The sequence below is a fragment of the Pseudochaenichthys georgianus genome, chromosome 14, assembly GCF_902827115.2.
Source record: "Pseudochaenichthys georgianus chromosome 14, fPseGeo1.2, whole genome shotgun sequence".
Classification (NCBI taxonomy): domain Eukaryota; kingdom Metazoa; phylum Chordata; class Actinopteri; order Perciformes; family Channichthyidae; genus Pseudochaenichthys; species Pseudochaenichthys georgianus.
This window is the reverse complement of record NC_047516.1, coordinates 13,942,993-13,965,807: the sequence shown is the minus strand read 5'-3', so window position 1 is coordinate 13,965,807 and position 22,815 is coordinate 13,942,993. Positions and strand designations below refer to the sequence as shown.

General features: G+C 40.8%; 1 protein-coding gene across 3 annotated transcripts; it reads right to left on the bottom strand.

Annotated features, from left to right (window-relative positions):
• Nucleotides 1-335: 335 nt before the first annotated feature.
• rbm27 (RNA binding motif protein 27) lies at nt 336-22,735 on the bottom strand. Of its 3 annotated transcripts, none has more exons than XM_034098892.1 (21): nt 22,548-22,735; nt 21,175-21,293; nt 19,185-19,312; nt 18,860-18,927; nt 15,499-15,710; nt 14,780-15,094; nt 13,877-14,107; nt 13,058-13,237; nt 12,096-12,242; nt 11,815-11,968; nt 9,868-10,021; nt 9,519-9,752; nt 9,040-9,177; nt 8,304-8,429; nt 8,133-8,207; nt 7,855-8,031; nt 7,596-7,700; nt 6,020-6,247; nt 5,821-5,904; nt 5,580-5,699; nt 336-3,003 (listed from the first exon to the last, which is right to left on the bottom strand). In XM_034098892.1, the coding sequence occupies exons 1-21, from the start codon at nt 22,604-22,606 to the stop codon at nt 2,908-2,910; spliced, it is 3,150 nt and encodes a 1,049-aa protein (XP_033954783.1). In that variant the 5' UTR covers nt 22,607-22,735; the 3' UTR covers nt 336-2,907. The 3 variants fall into 3 exon arrangements, with proteins under 3 accessions (XP_033954783.1, XP_033954784.1, XP_033954785.1); XM_034098893.1 differs by having other exon boundaries at nt 7,903-8,031; XM_034098894.1 differs by lacking the exon at nt 13,058-13,237.
• Between the last annotated feature and the right edge of the window lie 80 nt (nt 22,736-22,815).

The window sequence follows — 22,815 nt, the reverse complement described above, 5'->3', positions numbered from 1 at the left end:
GTTGCACCTGATAGGGCGGGACTAATGACACCTTTATTCTCCTATTGGTAGATGACGATTGAGACCTCATACATTCCCATTAAAGCTCTGGCCCACCTTCAGCCTAGGCAGAAGCCTTGTCAGTCAAAATAGAAGAAAATAAATTAAAACAGGCTAATTGTATCTGAAGTCACATAACCACAATAAGATCTCCTATTCTAGAAAATTAGATATTAATGCTTTGTTCTATATCCAAGGACACTTTCTCACTGAGTGGTTTATACCTGTCATGTGTAATTCCTAACATCTGTAAATAATTATAAGATGACGTAACAATGAATGAGTCCACACAAGAGTTTAAGATAATATGTTCTGGAATGCTTTTGCTTGCACTTTTTTCGCTCCATTTTTTTCTTTTTAAATCTCCAACCTTTCTTTTTTTTTTCTATGTCCAATTCAAATTGTATTTTTTCTTTTTTTGTATCATCTTCCAAGCACCCCATTCCTCCATCTTTATTGGCAAAAGCAAACATGCTAGTAAATTAGAAATAATTTTTTTACAAACAAAATACATGAAGAAAATACATCCACATCCTGCAAATATAAACAGTAACAAATCCAAAACTATTATCCAATAAACATTTTACATTTTTTACACACCATTGTGATAGTAGCATACAGAAGATATTACAAAAAGTGGGGGAGAGACTTTTGTCTGAATCCTCGCTCCACTAGTGTAGGTTTGTCCTATTCAACTGCCAGTGACTTCAATAAAAACAAATCACAAGCAAATCATATTAAGTGCCAAAGAGAGAAGCTTTAGCTTTCCATCGCACACCTGAACCTAGTTTTGGGCGGCTCGAATGGTTTTAATGGGACACCGAGGTCACTGGCAGGAGTTTTTTGGGTTGTCAGTCAACGGAGAGATATGCAAATCAAACAGAGCGCTACCAACATAGGTGGGAGGAAATCCTAATGTGTTTCCAACAGTTCTGAACCGCAAGTTAATGATAGGGAACAAAGGAGAAATTAGAAATTCTGTTATCGACTGTATTCCAATGCAGGCAGGCAGAAATCAGCATGTGTATTTACATCCAGATTTCTATACGCATGCAGATCTCCACCTGCATGTCTGTGTAAAGCACACTGCTTCAGTTAACACATCATTTACTTTGGTGCTCCCCTCTGATTGCTTGTCAGTTGGATATGATCAGTTTATGAGAGTTATGATACGCATTCCCATCCAACAATACTTCATTAGGCTGCATGTAAACATAGTTGTCTGTCTCAGGGAAGCACCAAAAGCAAAAATGTCTCAAGTATGAATCTAAAAAAAAGTTTGGTCTAGCATTGAGCATATTTCCAAATCAACTAAGATGAATTTGATTCCTCCCACCCTGAGGATTTTTAAAATACAGTATTTTCAAAAAAGGCCAAACACCAAATAAAAACATTGTCATGAAAGGTGCACATTGTGGTTGCACGTAGAGTGCATTTAGGGTTCCGTCTGACACTATTCAGGGACAGGAGAAGCTGCACTGATGATGAAATTATATGGAGCGATGCGTGACTGCCACTGCCTTTCAGCTGAGCCTTCTTCACAGCTCAGAAAGGGCTTTTCAAATAAATTGTGCTCCTCATGTGACCAATTTAGTGAAATACCAACGTGCACTGGTTTCTTTAAAAATTAAAATGATTGAGAATAAACCGGGACGCTAAGCACTCTTGCTCTACCTTTTCTACCTGACTGAACCTTGCCATTTGTTTAAAATGACAGAAAAAGAAACAACAAAAAGTACAACTAATTTCTCGTTCAAACATTTACAAAATTTACAAAAGTAAATCACACATCTTGTAAAATGTCAGCCATCTGCTGATTGTGTAAGGCAAATAAATGATATATATATAGATATATATATATTAAAATCCACTGTTCAGTTTTACATTCAAACACCGGTCTTCAGATCGCCCATTTTTTAAATGGGCGATCTGATCCTCTTCCTGCCATGCTCTTCAGACGACCAGGAGTCAGAATAAAACAAGTGAAAGATGTTACACACTCTGAGGAAATGTAGAACACCCGTGTGGGTGTTTATATTTACAAAGAGTGGCACGGGACATTTAGTGAACACAAGCAGGGAAAATTTGAATATTTACTACCAGACTGTATCTGACGTGCATGGCACGGCAATTTGTAAACATAGTTTAGACTTTTCTATTGCACTGGTATCCTTCTGTACCTGCACTGGCTCAAATATGGTTATGGTACAGTGTCTGCACCTTTGGGTGCTGGGCAAGAGTGGCTCTGTTATTTTGAGTACAACATGCGCAAACTAGCATGTATTCAGGCCAGCAGCCACTGCCTGAAAGATCGGGTTCCTTTAACATTTTGGGCATTCCATCGCAAAACAAACTGAGCAAATGGGAAACCATACCGCACTGTGCCAATCTGGGTACGGCACAGCGCATTTATGCAGTGGAAAAATAAATATCTCTCTGCTAGCAACAGAGAACGTTCTCTCTGTGAAGGAATGGCTGTCCCTGAATCGAGGACAAGATCTTTCAAAAAACTGGTGAGAAAAGAGCTTAAATACAGTATGTATAAAAATACCTATTCACAGTAGACACAAATGTTGTGCATTACTGATATTAACCATCTGGTATGCACACTGAAACTTACATAGGTTTTCCTATCTATGAGAACAACTTAACATTTATCTTTCTCAACAAAAGTGAGATGTTTTAAATAATTGTTCAGTCGAGGGATACAAAAGCTATCGGCCCTCTAAACTTCCTCCGATGTAAAGTTAAGTAAAGTTGTTTTTACTTTGATTAGAGTCTAAAAATTACTTGTTTCAAAATACTGGAAAGGAAAAGAAATGGAGTTCCGTTGAATTGATTTCAACGATTGGGATGAATCACACGCCTTCATCGTCTCCAGGATCGACTCTCGTACTCGTCATCTTCATCGTCATCCTCCTCCTCCTCTTCCTCCTCACCAGGCAAATAAGAGTTAACTTTTTTCTGTTTGAAAGTAGAAAAAGACATCTCCAGTTAAGATTTGAACACTTAAACGGATAAGATGAAGTTCTTTACACGCAGTCACATATTTGCTTTACACAGTGAGGGGATGTTAGTCAAACTAAAGCAGGACTCATCCAGGTCCTGTTTGTGTCAATGCTACATCGGTTAAGTTTCAACATTTTAAATGATGCAATGATTTCACACATGAACCTAGAAGCGCTAGTGAACTGTCAAATTATTTTGATTGAATTAATACTTAATAAATGTTGAGTAATACACTTTTGTTTGATCTATCATTTTTTTAATATAGATTATTACACCTACTCATGTAACAATTGTTTTATTTATTTTATTGCTTGCATGAGCAACACACACCAACTGGAAAAACTAGATTGAATATACTTGTCTTCTCTATAGTAGTACCACCTCTTGCTCTTGCCCTGCACTTGTATGTGCCAGTTGAGCTGGTTCTTCCACCAGCTCAACTCTCTGTCCCTCATCATGAACGCAGGCTGGCTGTATATCTGAACTCAGACTCACGCCCTCATCATTCTCTTCATCATCTTGCACTTCTAAGCTGCTGATAGTGCTAGTAGCACTAGCAGCGCTGCTGCCAAAAAGTTCTGTCAATTTGCGACATTTAGATGCTTCACCTGCTAGCAGAGGTGGGGACTCGAGTCACATGACTCCAGTCGCATATTTTTAGACTTGAGACTTGCTTGACTAACATTGATAAAAGACTTGACTTTGACTTGGTATTCATGACTTGAGACTTGACTTAAGCTTGAGACAGATGACTGGAAAGGACTTGACTGTTTAAAATTAAATATTTGCATTTGTTTTTGTAGTGAGATATTACATTTAGTTTTTTCAAAACACGTGATTATAGCGCCATGCGCGCAAACCTGGCAACCCACTAGAAGGCAGGAGTCTCAGTTTACATGGCAGCAGCTAACTTTACTAGAAAAATAGTGAAGTTTGGATTCAAGGATTATTTTGTCGATGACGGTAATAAGAAGAGAACAGCGGTATGCAGGGTATGCAGCATAAAGATCAGTGACACGACAACCACAACATCCAACTTCATTTGTCACTACAAAAAACCCCACAGAGAAAGGTGCGTGCATGTGTTGTGTTAGCTAGAAAGCTAACGTTAGGTTTAAGCTACGTTAGACTTGGTTTCAAATCGATTAAGCATTGCAAAGAGAAGACAAGACAGTAAATGAACACTAGAACCGCCAAGGGATTCATTTTGACTAACCCTGATACTGACGGGCTGTCAGGAGAGAGAGAGAGAGAGAGAGAGAGAGAGAGAGAGAGAGAGAGAGAGAGAGAGAGAGAGAGAGATCTGCTTAGTTGCAATACTGTAGCATATGCAATTTAGGCCTATAAATTGTTTATGTAACTTATGTGCCAGTGTGTCCATGGTTTTGAGTCTGTGTGTGTGTTGAGCGCAGCGCCGTCGGAGAGAGAGAGTTATTATCAGAAGTTACTGTAAACCTTTGAATAATGTAGTTCATCTACTTTTAGTAGTTTGTTTAAATGTTTTAATTATGTTGTTTTTGTTTGTAGAAGTGCATCATTCCTTGATTTATTGTAAAATGAATCTGAACGTTTTGATCTGTTATGATGATAAACTGAAGCAATTTCTAAATCAACCCAATTAAGTGAGTTTTAAATCGTCCTACTTAGTTTATAAGGACATTATGAAGAGGAACAAATTAAATGATTTGAAAATGATGTCTATGTAGGTGCTGACGCTGTTGGCGGTTCTAGTGTTAACAGAAATTTTAATTAAATATGTGTAATGACAAATGCCATATACAATTGTCTTACCTGGAATTCTGCCTTTTTGAACAGACTTTTTGATTGAGTCCTAGCTATATTGTCTGCAGTTCTAGGGTTAATATGAATCTAATATGATTGTCATCGGTCTAAATTAGATTTCAAATGATTAACTGTGTATGTAATGAAGATCATAGAGTGGGTTAAATCCATTTTCATAACCACTGTCTGATTTAAATGCGGAAACTGGGCTTATTCATCAGAATTTCGTATGACTTGACTTGCTTGACCTGAGCAATGACTTGCTTGACTCTCACCACAGTGACTTGGGACTTGCTTGATACTTGTAGGTCAAGACTTGAGACTTGCTCATGACTTGCACATGTACGACTTACTCCCACCTCTGCCTGCTAGTGACCCTTTTTTCCTCTTTCTCTGCCCCACCCTTTTCTTTTTGTTTTCTTTAATTTTTATCCATGTTTTTTCATATTCCCTGTCTGCCGTCTAATCCCTTCTCTTCGTATTATGCACCAATGTATTCAGCTCTCTGACCGGTCTTTTTTCTTCTTCGTGTGTGATTATTGACAGATAAGAACCACACAACTGCATTAGCGGCCGCTGTCGCCCTCTGTCGGCCGTCAGCGCAACTTAAATTATGACGTTAAACCATTTATTTTTAAAGGTCGTCAACGGCTTTTGACGACCGGCCGTTCTGTGGTTCTCCAGATTCTACAGATGGCCAGTCCGCCCCTGCACGTTCCCCTTTAAGTGCCTGAGTTAGTGTGTCGTACCGTATTTTCATCATCTTTAGCCTCTTCCTCCTCTGGCTCAGTTGTAACGGAGGGCGTCTTGGGCTTGTACCAGGATATCTGCAGCACACGACCTTTGAACTTAGCTCCCTGGTTAGCTGCCTGGAAAACAATACGGGAACACAGTGGCCAAGTTTTACTAAAAGCTTTACTGTTTTTGTGCCACTCAAAAAACAAAAACACTTGAAAGAAGCAAAGACAGACGGGCAGTAATGGGACTTACATTCTCTGCTTCACTTCGGGACTTAAAGGTCATGACAACAGTGTTGGCATCTTGATCTCGGACCTCTTCAATCTCACCAAATTTCTAAGTAAAAAAAGAAAAAACAGTATTAATTTCAGTTGAATTCTTCAATCATCAAATCAGAAACTAAATAAAAATAAATGATACAAAAAAAGTGTGTGAGTAGCTCAGTCCTCACCACAAAGTGCGGCATTAGCTCCTCCTTCTCCTCCTGAGTGACCCCCAAAATAGCCAGGGCTCTGGGTCTGTGGTCCACCGACATGCGGTTCACAGTCCCCCCCCTCCCCATCATGTCCCGGCTCCGCCCCCTGCCCCGGCCCACGTGTCCCGCACCGGGCTCCATCGCCATCTTCCCTCGGCCGCGCCCTCGGCCCGTTGGAGGCCGAATCAGACCCAGCCTGGTGGCCTGAAACAGGACAGAGGGGGGGGTTAATGTTATGAAATGACTGACTGTTTTTGCTTTTCTTTCAACCAACATGGACAAGATTAAAAGAGTGAAAGCTGGCTGTGTTAAAATAATCATTCGGAACAGATGTGGAAAACCTGCGCCTTGAAGCGGCTTTTCAAAGTGAAAACAAACATGTCAAGAAACGACAGTGTGTTTAAAATAAATAATTAAATTTGGCATCCCTATTCAGCCTTCACACAATTTCCTTTTTCTTAGAGCTTATATATTCTCCAACTCCCCTTCTGTCACTCTGCACCCTTTACCATTAGTTGTCACTCCTCCATATTTAAAGCAGCATCTACTCGCTTCCTAACCACTCCACACTCTCACAACCACTCTCATCCATTTGTCCCTCGCTCACTTCTCCCACTAATTGTCATCCCGCAATTTTCTAACAAGGCATGGCGGCTCAAACTTTAATGTGACGGGCTCCGTCAGCGGAGGGCGGGTGTGATTTGGCTTCGTTAGCGGCCACCCCTCTGGGCTTGCTTAAGTGGCTGCAGTTTAAAGTGCAGGAGGAGGGCTGGGTTTGGATGGATATGCATTTTTAATATCTAGCTAATTTAGGACCCATGCTAACAAAAGCCATGTTCTTGTTGGGCTGCTCTTGTGACACAGGCGATCTGGTCTGCACGCGGCTGGTTTAAAGGAGAGAGGAAATGTGGGCCAAGTCTAAACTCAATAACAGCCTTGGAATCATATTAGAGCTATTTCTAATCTCATATATAAATATTGTCATGATGTTAGAAAAGTATATCAACTAATTTGCTTCAGTCAAGGTGTTTTCATAGGATTTGAATGTCAACCATTGGCATTCAAATTAGCATAAGTGCTAACAACAGTAGAACACATTTTCTTCAGCTGAATGTTTTTTATTTTTTCCTAGATCTGAGTGAAGAAAAGTTCCCGCTACTAGCTTTTTTATCAAATAAACTTGATCATGTGAATTTGAATACACAACTGAAAACCTTTCAGAATATTGTTTTATTTATTCCTTTCTGGGAATCAAATGTTGCTTTATAGATGTATTTTGTAACAATTCAGCCAGTGTGCAAACACTACTAGTATCCTCTCTTTTCACCCATCACCTGTGAATCCATGCTAGTTAGTCTTCTCCTTCTTACATCTTATTTAATCTAGCCTGATAACATCTTCTAAAGCATTTCTTTGTATGGCATGCTCAAATTTCAGCACTCAAGAAAAGCGCTGCTAATGTAAGGTGATGACTGTCTATGTTTTTGTGTGTGTCTTTATAGGCCTTTGTGAAGCAGTGTTATGTACTGTGTGTGTGTTTGTGTGTCATTACCTCGACCTGTAGCTGTCCTAGTTTCCTCTTGAGGTCTGTTGTGTCCTCTCCAGAGCTCATCTTCTTGTGAAAGTCCAACTCAGCATCCAGCAACTCCTTCTGGGCCTGGACAAAGAGAAAACCTTGTTTACCAAACACTTAAGAGCAAAGAAAATGTACAGTTTCTAAAGTGGCTAGTCAAAACTCCACTTGGCTGTGTGTGTATAAAAAGGAGATGAAGCACTCCACCATGCTCCCGACCAAAGTGACTTCGACTCACATCAGTCTTGGTCTTGGACTGGGCGTGGTTTGGTTTGGCGCTGGATACCTGGGAGGCGGGGTTCATTTCATTCTGCAACTGCGCGATCTTCTCCGTCAGCTCCTTCAGGGTCTTCATGATGTTGGCTCGCTCCTCGGGTCTCATCCCTCGGTTCTTATCCAGGCGGTTTATCAAGGCCTGGAGGAAGAAGATAACCAGTGAGAGACGAAGGTGTAAAAGAATGGACGGGAATAAAAGTGAAGGGACAGTTGAAGGAAGGAATATTGAGCCCCTCTTACCTTCTGACACTCCATCTGTGTCTTCAACATCTCTTGCTTCTTCTTTCTCATGTCCTGCTGGAGTTTAAATGCCTCCTAAAAAATAAAAATAAATTGAATACAAATTAATTCCCTGGGGTTGAAACACGTTTGTTCATGCTGGTGTACATTCTCAAAAGTGAAGCCACATGCCTGTTTCTTCTTGTGGACTTCCTGTGCTTCTAGTGCTTTTCCTGTTCTCCCATAGCTCTTTGAGGAGGACTTGAGGGTTGTTGAATTGTAAGGGCTCTTCTGGGTGTTTGTCAGTGCAGGTATCACCTAAGCACCAGAGAGAGAGAGAGAGAGAGAGAGAAACACTGATCAGTTCATCAGAATTACTTTTATACATTTGCAATTTAAAAGGAGCAAGAATGCATTGATATATAACATCAAATTATTATTTATAATGCTATTTTTGCTTATATTCTTATATCCCTGAGGCTGTAAGAATGGCTGGTCTGCATCACTGGACGGGAATATTCTCTAGTTTCAGGGCGGTAATAGAGTTCCCCTTTTTGCAAGAGCACACAACGCAGTGTTTTTACTGTTCAACCGACATGTTCAACCTTGCGATATTTTTTAGCCTGTGACAGAAAATCAAGAGTCTGGACCCACTGATTTCAGGTCAGTATTTTATACCGAGCAAGCAAATACACTTATCTAAGATAGTTAACGTAGCCGCTTAAACATGTGCACGTTAGCTTTAAGATGAAAAGTACAGCCGCCCACAGCTGTGTTATTTGTTTAACTTAAGCGGCCCCTAACAGACACACATGGTGCCTGACATTATGTATTCTGCTGAAGACATTAAGAAGTGTGGTATTCCAAAATCATTTGAAATTGGAAAATGAACCAGGTCATAGGGCATAACTTCAAGACATGAACATACGGTGACAGCATCTGTGTTTGGGTTCAGGCTGTCTGCTTTGGTTGGAGCTGGGACCTCCGGCAGGGCTGGCACGCGGTGCTTGGGCACGGTCTTATTCAACACATACGCAGCTGGATTGTGCTGATGGATCACCTGCATCTAAAAGAAAAGGGAGAAACGGTATATCTCATGAAAGGTTGCGGTAGCAGGGCAAGAGATAATCAGCATGAAAAGGTTAAAAACGTCTTTCCGAGTAAATTTCACCTCAGCGAAAAACTCACCTCTTTGCACTGGCTTTTAATACTAGTTAAACGTAACATTTTGACATTTGAAAGTGCTTTTTATAAGTTTCTAGTTATTGTGCTTTTTAATTATTGTTGTTTTACTCCTATTGTGTTATTTTTGTATTGTGTTTGTTCCCAGTACAGCACTTTGGTCAACTGAGGTGGTTTTAAATGGACTATATAAATAAAGATTGAGATCAAGCTGTTGATGCCAACCTTATGCATGTTGCTGTGCTGCAGCCCATGGATGGGCGCGGACCCCACCGCCTGGCCCCCACAGCTCTGCTCCTGCTGCTGCAGTCCTGTGGGGTTGGTGCCAGGCTCGCGGTGCCAGTACACACGGATGAAGCGGTTTTGGAGGACCGCCTCGGTGCTGGAGATGGCTCGCCTGGCCTCTTCATTCTTTGTGTACTGGATCAACGCCGCCTCTGGGTCACCACCAAACACAACCTGCATTGAGAGTGGAGCAAGCAGATTAGGAATGCGTTTAGGATGAAGCTTGTAAACAATGTAGCCTCGAACTTTAGCCCTTAGTCGGTTTGCTTGTTTCAAAGCAGCATTTTACCTGGATGTTGACGATGGTTCCGAACTTGCTGAAGTGTTCGTTGAGCTGGGTGATGTTGTTGAGCTCACGTGGAATCTTGCGCACTTCCAACTTGGTGTTCACATAGTGATACCTCTTGGGAAAAGTGTTCTTGTGTTGGATGTTAAAGCTTGGCCTAAAACGAGAAGAACACTGTGATTACATCTGAAGTTTAACACGGTCATGATTTTAAGGAGAAATAAAAGAAAAAAAACAGACGACATTTTGATGATAGGCAGAGAAAGGGAGCAAAGATAGTGGACCTAAGGTTTGAGTTTCTGCCATTATGTTGAAGATCCTACAAGCCATACTTTAAAAAGAGGAACACATGAACCTGGTTGACACTCGAGATGAATTTCAAATGGAGCCGTTGCAGGCCTTTGTGTGATACTGCCTCCAACACCTCTTCTAGTCTAGTCTCGTCACCAGAGATGGGGTCGTTACTAAAAAAAAGTAATATATTACATATTACTTTAAAAAAAAGTAATATATTACACTACTTCGTTACTCTCTACATAAAGTAATTCGTTACTTTACTCGCAGGGCCAGCCCGCCCCTCCCTGCAGGCAGATCACGCAGACTGCTAAAGTTTCAAATGTTCTCTTTAGTTCAGTTTCCATTGTCGCATAAGACTGATCCAGATCCTGAATGTTTTCCTATCTGACCATGGCTGTCCTCTGTCTCCTGCTATCTGTATATTTTGCGCCGTCCATCTCTGCTCACGCTGTTGCGTCAGCCATGTGTTGCACTGGAGCCAGACTGGAGCACACCAAGACTTCAGCCGAGCACGTACGAACTGCGCATGCGTGAGTGGCAATAACTCTCCTTACCAGCAGGCGGCGGTAGTGTGTATTCGTCATTCAAAACAGGCAACAACCGGAAAACAGAGAAGAAGAACAGACTACGCGTGTGATATAAATAAACAACAGCTATGTGCGTTAGCTTCACCTTAGCATGTGTTCTTTGCAGGTGTTTATTGAGGTTTGATTATGACTGATTTTAGAAAGTAACGAAGTAACGCGTGTCGGGGCAATGTTAGTAACTGTAGTGTGATTACTGAATTATAAAAGTAGCGCGTTACACTACTCCGTTACCGACAAAGTAGTAATATTATTACAGTACAGTTACACCCAACTCTGCTCGTCACCTAAGACTAGACTAGCTACATCAGGCCATCTCCTGGCACCTAAACCCAGGACAAATCTTTTGAAATCTTCTGTGTCTTATAGAGCTATAAAGGAATGGAACTCATTGCCAAACTACCTTGCTGAAATAGAGTCCAGAGCCTCTTTCAAGAAGAGATTGAAGGGCCATCTACTAATGACCATGTACCATTGTGAGCCCTAATTTAAATTTGATCTCATGCTTTGTACTGGTGGGTGTCTCTGTGCACTCATCCTTGGCTGAGATTGATATTGAAAGTGGATGAGATTGTTGATGATGTTGGAAATTGTTGATGATATTGGTGATGTTGTTAATGACGTCAGGAATTATGTCTTGAATGTTATTGTATTATTGTTGTATTGTTTTAAGTGTCGGACCCCAGGAAGAGTAGCTTTTGTCAAGAGAAAAAGCTAATGGGGATAAACATAAACACCTCAAGAGATAGGCTACTGGTCTAGGAGTCACCTTGGTTTGAAACAAGGCTCTTACTGCAGGAACAGGAAATGGGGGTAAGGCACAGAATTGTTTGATCAAATTTCACCTGGTCCACTTTTTTTCTTTACATTTATGAGGAAAACCAGATCCTGTTCAGTGAGAGTGTCTATGATCAGGTCCCCCCCTTCCTTTCTTGGTATGTGAGGAAACTTTACTTATTTTGTGTTGTTTCACCCTGATGCAGTACAGTTTACATGGGTTCCAGGCATCTCCCTTTCAAATCTTCTCATCTTATGCCAGGGGAAACTTTTTAAATGTTTCTGTTCTTACTTATCAACCCAAGGTTGCTTAGGCGCTGGTCCCTCTGCTATGCTGGGCCCCATGCTCCTCTTCCTGTTGTCCTGCTCTAAGTTGAAACGGGACACGTTGCTTCCAGGAGTGCTGGCTGCAGTGGCAGGCTCTGTCTGGATCACTATGTTGGCAGCTGGAAGACAATCACACAGACACATCACTGAGAAACAATCATAAACACTAGCTGTCCGTCATTGTGCACAACCTTTCCGTTTGGTTTGGGGAAGAGTGCGAGTACTAAGAAGGCTAACACTTGTTACCTCTGGAGCCTTGTCCTTCGTTGGAGGTGAGGCCGATGAGGTTGGAGCGCTGCGTGTGCACCCGGGGAATGAACTGACTGTACGGGTTACGACCGGCGGCAGTCAGGGCAGGGGATTCTGGGTTATAGCCCTCTGGGTCATAGTTATCTAATGTGTAACAAATGAAAAAACACATTTAAGTTTAGAGGGAATACAAAACACTCTTAACAGCCTTAAAATGTGAAAAATAAACCGCACAATGAGCTTATGCAGTCCTGTATACATAAGTACGTACTACCTGACATTTAGTGACTTATCTAGCACACAACAGTCATGTAATTTTTTTTCAATGTAAACATGTCAGTGACAGCAACCTGCGACTGTACAAAAATACATCTCCGAGTACATTATAAGATACATATATTGTATCAATAAGAAAAAGGAACTAATTCAAAGATTAAAATAAAAGTACGACAATACTGCTAGATACATATATATTATAGGATGATGAAACGGCATAAGAGAATAACTCTTATCTGCAGCAAAAAGGCACCTCACATGACAGTTACGATTTTGACTATCCGAGTCTTTATTTAAATTTAAAAACCTGAGTTTGTAAGTATCTATAAATAGACCGACTCCATTTTGAACTCAGGCTTAGCTTTCTATTCAACCTGATTTATTTATGAGTTGAATTATGGGAAAAGCACTCAACATAACAAATGAGGCATGTTAATTGCTCATAGCTCATTTGTCTTTGGTTAATAAACAGTGCCTCCCTGTGGCCAACAGCTGTTACTGCAGCCTGAAGGAACACGTGCTTCACATTCTGCATTCACATAGTCATAACCCAATTTATAATGACAGGAAACTGAATACTAGCTTAGTCTTTAACTTTAGGAATGGTATTGTAATTAAACATGAAAGCAGGACAAAAAAGAATGTCATTTCCAAATCTGAATAGGAAAAGCATCGCTGCTTACATTCAGACTGGACATATTGGGGACGAAGAGACACAGATGAAGACGAGGAGGGAGGAGGTGGAGGAGGAGGAGGAAGAGTAGGCGGCAGCCCCACACCGGGCGGTCCGATGGGAGGGGAAGCAGTGATTGCCGTTGGGTGGTTGGGGGTTTCAATCCCACTAGTTGCTATCAGTGGGGGTCCTGAGGGAGACACAAGCCCAAGCTATTGTCTCAGGTTTATGAGGACAGTGAGTCTTTGGTTTGTGCCACTAACACTTTTTACATGCCCCACCAGTTGCTTTATAAAGACAGTATGATGTTGGCAGAAACTGATAACATCTGTCAAATGTAATGCTTCAACAATGTGATCAAATATATTTTTGGATCTGATCTATAGCAAAAAATAATAGCAAATTAGATCCAAAATTTAAACTAATAGCTAATTTTCAAGAACCATTATAATTAAGGCTGGAATGGGCCCAATAGACAGGATGGTGTGTAAGAGCAGCCTTATGAAAGCTTTTTCCTAGGGCTGCTTCTACATCCAAGAAAGAAGTCAAATTTGGTCACAAAAACAACCAAGTTTTGTTTTGTTATGTCAGATGCTACCTGATTCAGCTATACACGGTCAGGTATACAATGCAGTACGTAAAGTAAAGAGATAACCAATCAGTCCAAGTTAGCGAATTACCAGCAAATGAGGAAAATGTGTCTAGCGGCGACTTATGGAATAACTAGCTGCAGTGGTTTGTACTAACCAAAAGTCACCAGTTGCCGTCACAATACTTTTTGTGTTTTATAGTGGTTGACATTTCTGCTCGCTGTGGCGGTGCTACTTACCGGTCATGGGGAAGACCCCCGGTGGTGGCGGCTGGCCGTAAAGTGGCATCGCAGGCATCCTGAGGGGAGGGGGTGGCTCGGTCATCGGAGGCATGGGCAGGCCACCGGGAGGGGGCATAACAGGCGGGGGAGGGAACGGAATAATGTTCGGTAGATTCACATCATCAACGATGAGAGGGTCGTTGCCGTGGTCGAATAAACAAAGGTCACCACGGACACAAAATCCCTTTTCTGTGACAGAGAGGGAGACAAAGATCAAATGTTATCCTTTTTATATTAAATAGTTATGTATTTCTGAAGTTTAGGAAAGCATAAACAACTATCATCTAGGCAAAACCTAAAATCTCCTTATTACTTTCTCCTTAGATGCCATTAAATACCTATTTGTACCCTTATCTATCCAATAGGGTTGGGGCCCTGAAAGTCCAATTAATTTACAAATAAATGACGACTGGAATGAAAGAAGCAATAGGACTAAATAAACAAGATGAAAGTTTCTCCAAGTTAAAAGCAGCTAGGACATGATCACAGTGCATGTATTTACCCCACAGTCTCATTAAGAAACTGGGTCCCTAATGGCTGTGTTTAAGCAATGTGACAGATAGCAGTGAGCTTCAGGGACAGTGGGTAAGTTTAAACCCTATGCATGTCTCTGGGGAGGGGGGGTGGGTCTGCTGCCTTTCACTGGGGAGAACAGAGAGGAGTGCTAAACAGTGGTCATTAGTGATGAGACTAAACAAGGCAATAATAACCCTCATGGGAAGATAATGGTAGAGTTTACACAGGAAACCTCACAATGACCTCGTCCTTTTCTGGAAAACAATTGTAAAAATCAATAGGCTCTTATCTTTTGATAGAAAGAAGAAATGAAAAGACAAGGAGAAAAAATTAGAATGTTCCTACCGTCGTAATCCCTGCAGCGCTGTTTGAGCGAAACATTCTTGTTGCAGAACGGCTTGCCGACACCATCTTGCCTCTGGGCGCTGTAGTAGCCCGACCAGCTGTCTGTGGTGCTATCGGGCAGGTGGGCCGCTGTAACCACGGAAACACCGCCAGCTCCCGGGACTCCTGCGGACGATGTTGAAGGAAAGGGGTGCTGGGGTGTGGGCAGGGGCAGCGGCAGCAGAGGAGACTGGTGCTGCTGCTGGGAGACGGACGTGTTGGAAGAGTTGTAGCAGTCTGTATCCTTCCTTTCCAACTCAAACTTGGACTTGTAGTCTGGCAAAGACAAGCAGGAAGAGGTATTTAAACACAACATATATAAAGTATTACAGTAGAGCAGTGGACAAAACCCTGTAAACTTAAAAACAGCTACTTCTCCCACTATTTAAAACACAGATGTAAATTACCGTAACCCTGCAGGTGATAAGGCCAATTCCAGGCCATGTTATTGAATCCCCACTGATGTGACTGCAAAGCTGTCCACATAATTTCTTATTGATAAAAACTCCCAGCAACACTGACCAACAGAAAACAATACAAATAGCTAGATCCAGTCTCCAGCAGCACTTCTGCATCAGTGAGGACAGTTCGACTGTGCCGACAGAAGCTTCAGGAGCTTCTGCACTCCTGGGTCTGGTCCCTTGGGCTGTTGTTATTGGTTGTTGTGGACGTTTTCTCACCTCTGCCTCCTCTGTGCTCTCTGTCTCTGCTCTTTCCTCGGCTGCCACTCGTGCTCCTGCTCCGGCTCCTGCTCCGGCTGTAGCTCCTCCCCCGGGGGCTGCCCCTGCGCCGCTCGTGACGCTCCCGCTCGCGGTGCGAGTCGCTGAGGCTTTTCCCGTGCCGATCGAAGTCGCGCCGCTTTCGCTCATCTCGCCTTCTGTCGTCGCGGGCCCTGTGTGGTTGATAAGTTAGAGGAAAAATTAAATATTCATCTTAAACCAGCTAAGGCAAATGTAGGTCTGAAAAACTAGTTACACATATTTTTTAATTGGTTCTAGTGGCCTTTATTTTACAGTACTGAAGAGAGAACCGGGCTTTTTTTAGACAAGTTGTTTTTAGAACGTTTTTCAAATATACAGGAAGTGTGAAGTACAATTAACTTCACACAGCGATAGTACAGGAATAGGAATCGTAAGTGATAAGTTAGAACATTTCTGTCATAAAAACACTGATTAAATGCTTTCAGGGTTCTTACACCTTTTCCAAAGTAAAATTCAAGCATTTTCAAGCATCGTATAGCTGTTGTAAATTACATATTTATATACACATACTCAAATGATTATTTCCCTACCTCACATTAAATCAGATGTTCTTTATGCTATAAACAACCAAATGTGTGTTTCGTAATAGCATTCTAAATGAGGATGAACAATTAAAGAAAAGAAAACTAAGTTTAATATTTCAAAATGAGTGACCCATCTGTAAGTAGACTGGGCCTCCCATATAACCTGGCTGAGCCAAATAACTTTTCGATACATTATTGATTACTATTTTGTTGGCAGTAAACATAAGTCGGAGGTAAATGGTGTACTTTTACTTCACTACATGTATTTAATACCTTTAGTTACTTCACAGATGTGGATGAATGAAATATAACCAAGTGTTAAATCAGACTTTAGTTCCACCTGGAGTAAATCCACAAGCTACCCTGCAGTATATAAAGTCATTCAAACTAGCTGCACCTTTACCAGCTTTGAGAACACTTTCATGATCAATCATTATAAAACATATCATATATATTATTCTGAAATGGACCAATCTGCACAATGACTACTTTTACTGTCGCTACTTTCACTATATTTTGATGATAATACTTTTCTACTTTCACTTGAGGAACATTTTGAATGCAGGACTTTTACTGTAACAGAGTATTCCTACACTCTGGTACTTCTACTTTTACTCAAGTACAAGATCTGAGTACTTCTACTTTTACTCAAGTACAAGATCTGAGTACTTCTACTTTCACTACAAGATCTGAGTACTTCTACTTTCACTACAAGATCTGAGTACTTCTACTTTTACTCAAGTACAATATCTGAGTACTTATTCCACCTCTGGTAGCGTATTAGCCTAAATTGTAGCCACAAAATCACACAGAGCTGCATAAAAATAGACTCACAAAGGTAACTAATATTTACAAATGTGTACAATGATTTGTAGGTAATGTTGACTACTCAAGACACCTGACTTATACATCTTCAAAGGAAGACTGTGTTCATTCTACAATTACATGGGATTAAAGCAAAATGTAGTTTTACTTGTGTAATACTTCAAGATTTTATATAAAAGCCTGTCTCGAAAAGTATCAACCATAGCGACGAGGTCAAATCCTCTGTATAATTTATAACAACATACTAACAAGCTAAGGTCTAATTACGCAACCAAGTCTCGCGGCATTTCCTGTTATAGTCACGAAATAAATGTAATCTATTGATTCGTGTTCGTTTTCAAATAAACAAAGTATTGGCTTTCAGAATATTAAACTTGTTTCGGAAAATTCAGATGATAAATATAACTTTGAAGCTTTTAACGGCATAATTACAAGCGGAGAACGGACTAATGTAACATCACAGCAAGCATAACAACAGCCAGTGTTTATTGCGCAAAAACACACACACACACACACACACACACACACACACACACACACACACACACACACACACACACACACACACACACACACACACACACACACACACACACACACACACACACACACACACACACACACACACACACACACACACACACACACACACACACACACACACACACACACACACACACACACACACACACACACACACACACACACACACACACACACACACACACACACACACACACACACACACACACACACACACACACACACACACACACACACACACACACACACACACACACACACACACACACACACACACACACACACACACGAAAATGTGTCTTCGGGTCAATGTGACTGATTTCGATAGAGCAAGTCACATTTGGTTTAGGCACGAAACATACAAGTAGAAATACATTGCTTTTAAAATCGCTCTGTGTCGAATCAATAGATTATATTTCGTGACTATAACACGAAATGCCGTGAGAGCTTCATCCTCTGAACACCACACGATGGCGACTGTAACGCACATAATATAGCTACGCTCCTCTGAAATGATTGTCCCCTGCCATTATTATTATCCCTCATGGAGTTTGCTATTCAGCTCGCTAACGTTAGCTTAAACAAACGTAACATGCAACTTTAGCCTAATCTAAAATGCTCTACTACGGCGTACCTTTCATGTGGCTCGTCAGCGCACTCTCGCATCGTTATTTTTGCAAACTTTGCAGGAGGCTACTCGTGGGCTTGACCCTCGTCTTAGCCATGGCTTGTATTTGTCTTCTGCTAGCCAACGCTCGTTGAAACTGCAACCTCCTGGCACACATCTCTCACTCATCAGAATGCCCAGGTCACACGTAACACAAACACTTGCAGGTCGCGCGCATATCGCGGGAAGGCTGCAGCGGAGCTGTTTTATGTAAAAGCGAAGCAATTAAGCGTGCTCCGTCTTCTTTATTTTTATTTTAATCTAAAAAGCGAAGTAAAGCATTTACAATTTAAGCACTTTATCCCAAATTCAAGCACTTTTCAAACCTTGAAAACACCTCGTACAATTTCAAGCATTTTCAAGGATTTCCAGCACCTGTACGAACCCTGTGCTTTAGAATACAAATAATGCATTATCAAAGCTCATTGAACACTTAATCTGTTGTTCTGAATGTATGACAGGTTATTTTGACTAGCTGTGTTACACACACGGGACAGGCTACTGGACACCAGGGCCTCATCAAGCTAAGAGCAGGACTCATGGGATATGAAACTAGCTGTCACCCTGCAACCATAAGTTCCCTACACAACTACACACCATGGTATTGGTAGTGTCAGCATGAGACTAGGACTGCATGTGTGACGTGTCAGAATAGTATCTGGAGAACTTTATGCTTTTTCATTCAGCTGACATGAAACACACCCTGAAGCCACAGCCATACCTGGACTCGTTGTTTCTCAGAGGACTTCTCCTCCGCCTATTTTCTCGGTCCTCCTCCGGAGTTTCAGCCTTTTGGGAAACAAAACAGTTCGTTTTTTTAAATCTACATTTTATGTTTTAAAACCCAGAATGAGATTTGGGAATACAAATATAGTTCCGAGTCTGGTGAGAATGGATTCAAAGCCCCATTTAGAAACATCGTAAACTATATATTGTTTTTGTCTGGTTATCATCTACAAAAGCATTTTTGTAAAAAAAAAAGTTTGTAACAGGGCTCTTTACATTAATTTCAGTAATTTTCTTATAAACTCACAAACTTTTCTTACCTCCACAACATCAGTTTTGACTGCAGGTGGTTTGACCTCTTCTTTAGGAACTTCCTTGGCAACAGGGTTTCCCAGGTAGTTCTTTGTTGTCAGACATTCAAAAAGTTTATCGACAAATCCTGTCGTCTCTGCAAAGACAAGATGAATCATGGCATTAGATGTCTAGTGAATACTAAATAAATAACAGCACAGAAACCGAAAAGAGATTAAATCATTTCAAACATTCAAGAAATAAAGCACCACGCAAGCTAAACAGCGATGTTTCATGTAATAAAGGTTATTCCCAGAGTCATCCGAGGGGGAATAAAACACATTCAAATGACGTAAGACAACCTCTTATTGCTATATTGGGGATCCACAAGTAGAGGATGAGGAAAATGTATATGTGCAGTGTGCGAAAAAGTACACGTCCCACCGTCTGGGACGTTTTATTTACAATATCGGACAAGTAGATCTTTCAATTGACTTGTCCGGCGGACAAGTGATGTTTTTCGCCCTGATTTATTGACAAATTATTGATAAATTCAGTTTACAAAAGGCAGAACTCATTCGCAAATTGTACGTGTCCGCCATTGTTCGTTTAGAAATGTTAGTTTTGGTTCTGCTTGTCGATTCATAAGGAAATGTATCTCGCCGCTTTCTGTACAGTTAGACGGGGGCGGGGCGGGAAATGTAGCACAGTGGCAGGGTTGGGAAGCAAAACTCGGTTCCGAGTAGGAACAACTAACCATTGTCCGGTACCGGGATGAATAAGAGTTGTGAGGACAGGAGGCGAGGCCGAGCCCCGCGGACTGCACAGCTCTCTCTCTCTCTCTCTCTCTCTATGCTCCGTATCAGCTGATCGCTGCATGGTGCAGCTCAGCGTCTCTCTCTCTCTCTCTTTCTACACACAGCGGATCCGCTGCCCGTTTAACAGCCTCATCTTTGTCAAACTTTCTTATGTTCTTTCTCTAACACGTAATGAAGGTTATTAAGCGTTTTAGCTCCTGTGTTGTTAATATTGACCACCATTTCCTTTATGAAGTGAAGCAGCCTCCCTGTCTGTGTCCTCGCGCTGTCCTCACATCCCCGGACCCCCAGACTCGGAGGAGCATAGGGATGTCAGTATTGTTTATGAAGCAGGGTATAGAAAGTACATTATTGAAATGAAAATACTATACTATATTTATTTACTTTTACAAACAGTGAGCAGCTGCAGCATGTGTATTGCAGGACATGTGTAAGCGTGCAAGCGTCTTTAAGTTGTAGAAAAGCGCTAGGCATATAGGCTATAAATATAATGTATTATTATTATTAGGTTATGTCCTATGTGTTGGACATGTGTGGTTGGACTCTGTCTCACAGGCAGGTTGCAGTGTAACATCAGAGGAGACTGGGCCAATTGTACATTCTCAAACTGCACCACTTAGAACTAACTAATTATTTTTATATAATTGTATTCAATAACCGTAAGAGATTCAACTGTATGAAGTGATTTGTAAATAGGAATACAGATTTGACTTAATGTTTTCATAAATATATTTTTCTCCCAGTTTGTCATGGGACTTATTTTTACCCTCTCAAAGAACCGGAATCGAGAACCGAAAATAACCGGAATCGAAAAGCAGAACCGGAATCGTTAAAATCCAAACGATACCCAACCCTATGTGTGATGCAGTAAAATCTTACCGCTCACTTGTCGTAAAAACCGTGGGAAAATGTAAAATACGATGGCGAAGAAGAAGATTCCAGTGGCCTCAATTTTTGTCCATTCTGGACAAGTGAAACATGTATTCGGACAAGTAAATTGCCAAACTCACTTGTCCATGGACAAGTACTCTCTAAAAACCTTTTCTCACACTGATGTGACTGTAGAATAACTTAAATAAAATAAAGTTAGCTTGTTAGCTGAATGATGTAAATCTCTGCTGGACAACCTGAGCTAGAAACAATAGAAAAACTGTTTGATGCGTTCACTCATATCAGCAGTAGTTTTGCATTGCACTCCTACCTTTTTGTAGGAAGACATCAAGCTGATCAGCACAAAGTGCTTTCAGCTCTTTCTCCGGTTTGTCCTTTTTCACAAGAGCCACCACATAGTTGGCTAATGCAGAGGGGTCAGCATCACATCTGTAGATTAAAATAGATACATGTTTAATGTCTGCTATCAGCTACCTTGATTTACCAATACAAAAGAAAAGAAACATACCAAAAAGGTTATAAAGGGAAGACAAGTAGAAGACAAAACCGAGACAGTGAACTAAATATGGTTTATAATTAAACCAACTGCAACAAATTGTATATCATTGGCAACATAAGACTAATAATAGTAGGTACCAAGTGAGACTTTAAAAATACCTGCAGAGCAAAACATTGCTACAAAAACTTTAGAAAATACCAACCAAACGTTTAAACCAAATGACGCACCATATCATCTAAATGGTATATATTTTACAAAATCTTTAAATGCTAAAAACCATGCTTAAAATGCTAGTCCAGTTTCTGAATTAATATCACAAAGTCACTCACAACTCAAAGCTAATGTATAACTAAAAGACATAACTAGATGGGTTATGTATTAGTACACAAATAACATCCTAAAACTACCATCACTTCTATTTGACCTCAGAGAACCATAAAGGGTCATAATGTTAATAATGTGTCTAAAAATAAGCTAATGTCAGTGAGAATGACTTGTGTTAAGTTGATACAGTGTTTTAAGAGCATGCCTTAATATATGAGTGAGGAGGTGACTCATACTGCTTCACCTAACCAGTGCATGTGTGCATAACACCATCGAATCCTCCTCTTTTACACATGTAAATCATTACATTTATTTATGTGCCTCCTTTTATAACAACTATGTCCTGTTATTATTCCAATGTAGTTTACACATTTACATTTGAAAGAGGCAGACATAGTAACTATGCGTAACTATGGAAACTCAAGAGAGCAAACAATTCTTTATCTTTAAAACATATATATAACTTATAATGCTGGATATATTTAAATAGATTCAACACATGGTTTAATAATAATTTACAATAGCAACCTTAGCAGCATACAAGTTCATATATGTTGCAGCTTACTAACTTGCTACATAGCTGTGATTAAGTTACATTTTTGTGGGCTAACATCGTGCCTTATTAATAAAAAATAAAAGTGCAACACACGCTGTACATTCATACATGATTTCCTAAGCCTAAGCCTTGAATATAGACTCTCAATTAGCTGTGAAAAGCCAGCTAGCGGCAACGGGGTTGCTAACTCGTGCAAGAAATTGCCATCATATTCGTCCCAGTGATGCCAGGCAAAACCAGCTGCTAGCTAGCTAACGTAGCTATGTAGCTTGCGAGCTAAATGTCATTTCAATTCAACACTCACATTGGCTCCAGGAGTTTTGCCAGCCACGACTTCAATGCTTCCACATTCTCTATGATCATCGTGAGAAAGACTATAATGCTGTTTATAAAATGAAAGTGCGTTTCAATAACCCTGCTTTCATCGTCTATACATTTAAAAGCTTTAAGGCCTTCTTCTGTCTCTCTTCACAAGCAGGTCGGGGAAAAGTGTTTTACGGCATGGCAACACAAGAGGAGTTGTCGTAACGCAGGCCGGATGACGGACGGGTATAATAATTCCGTGTCCAAAT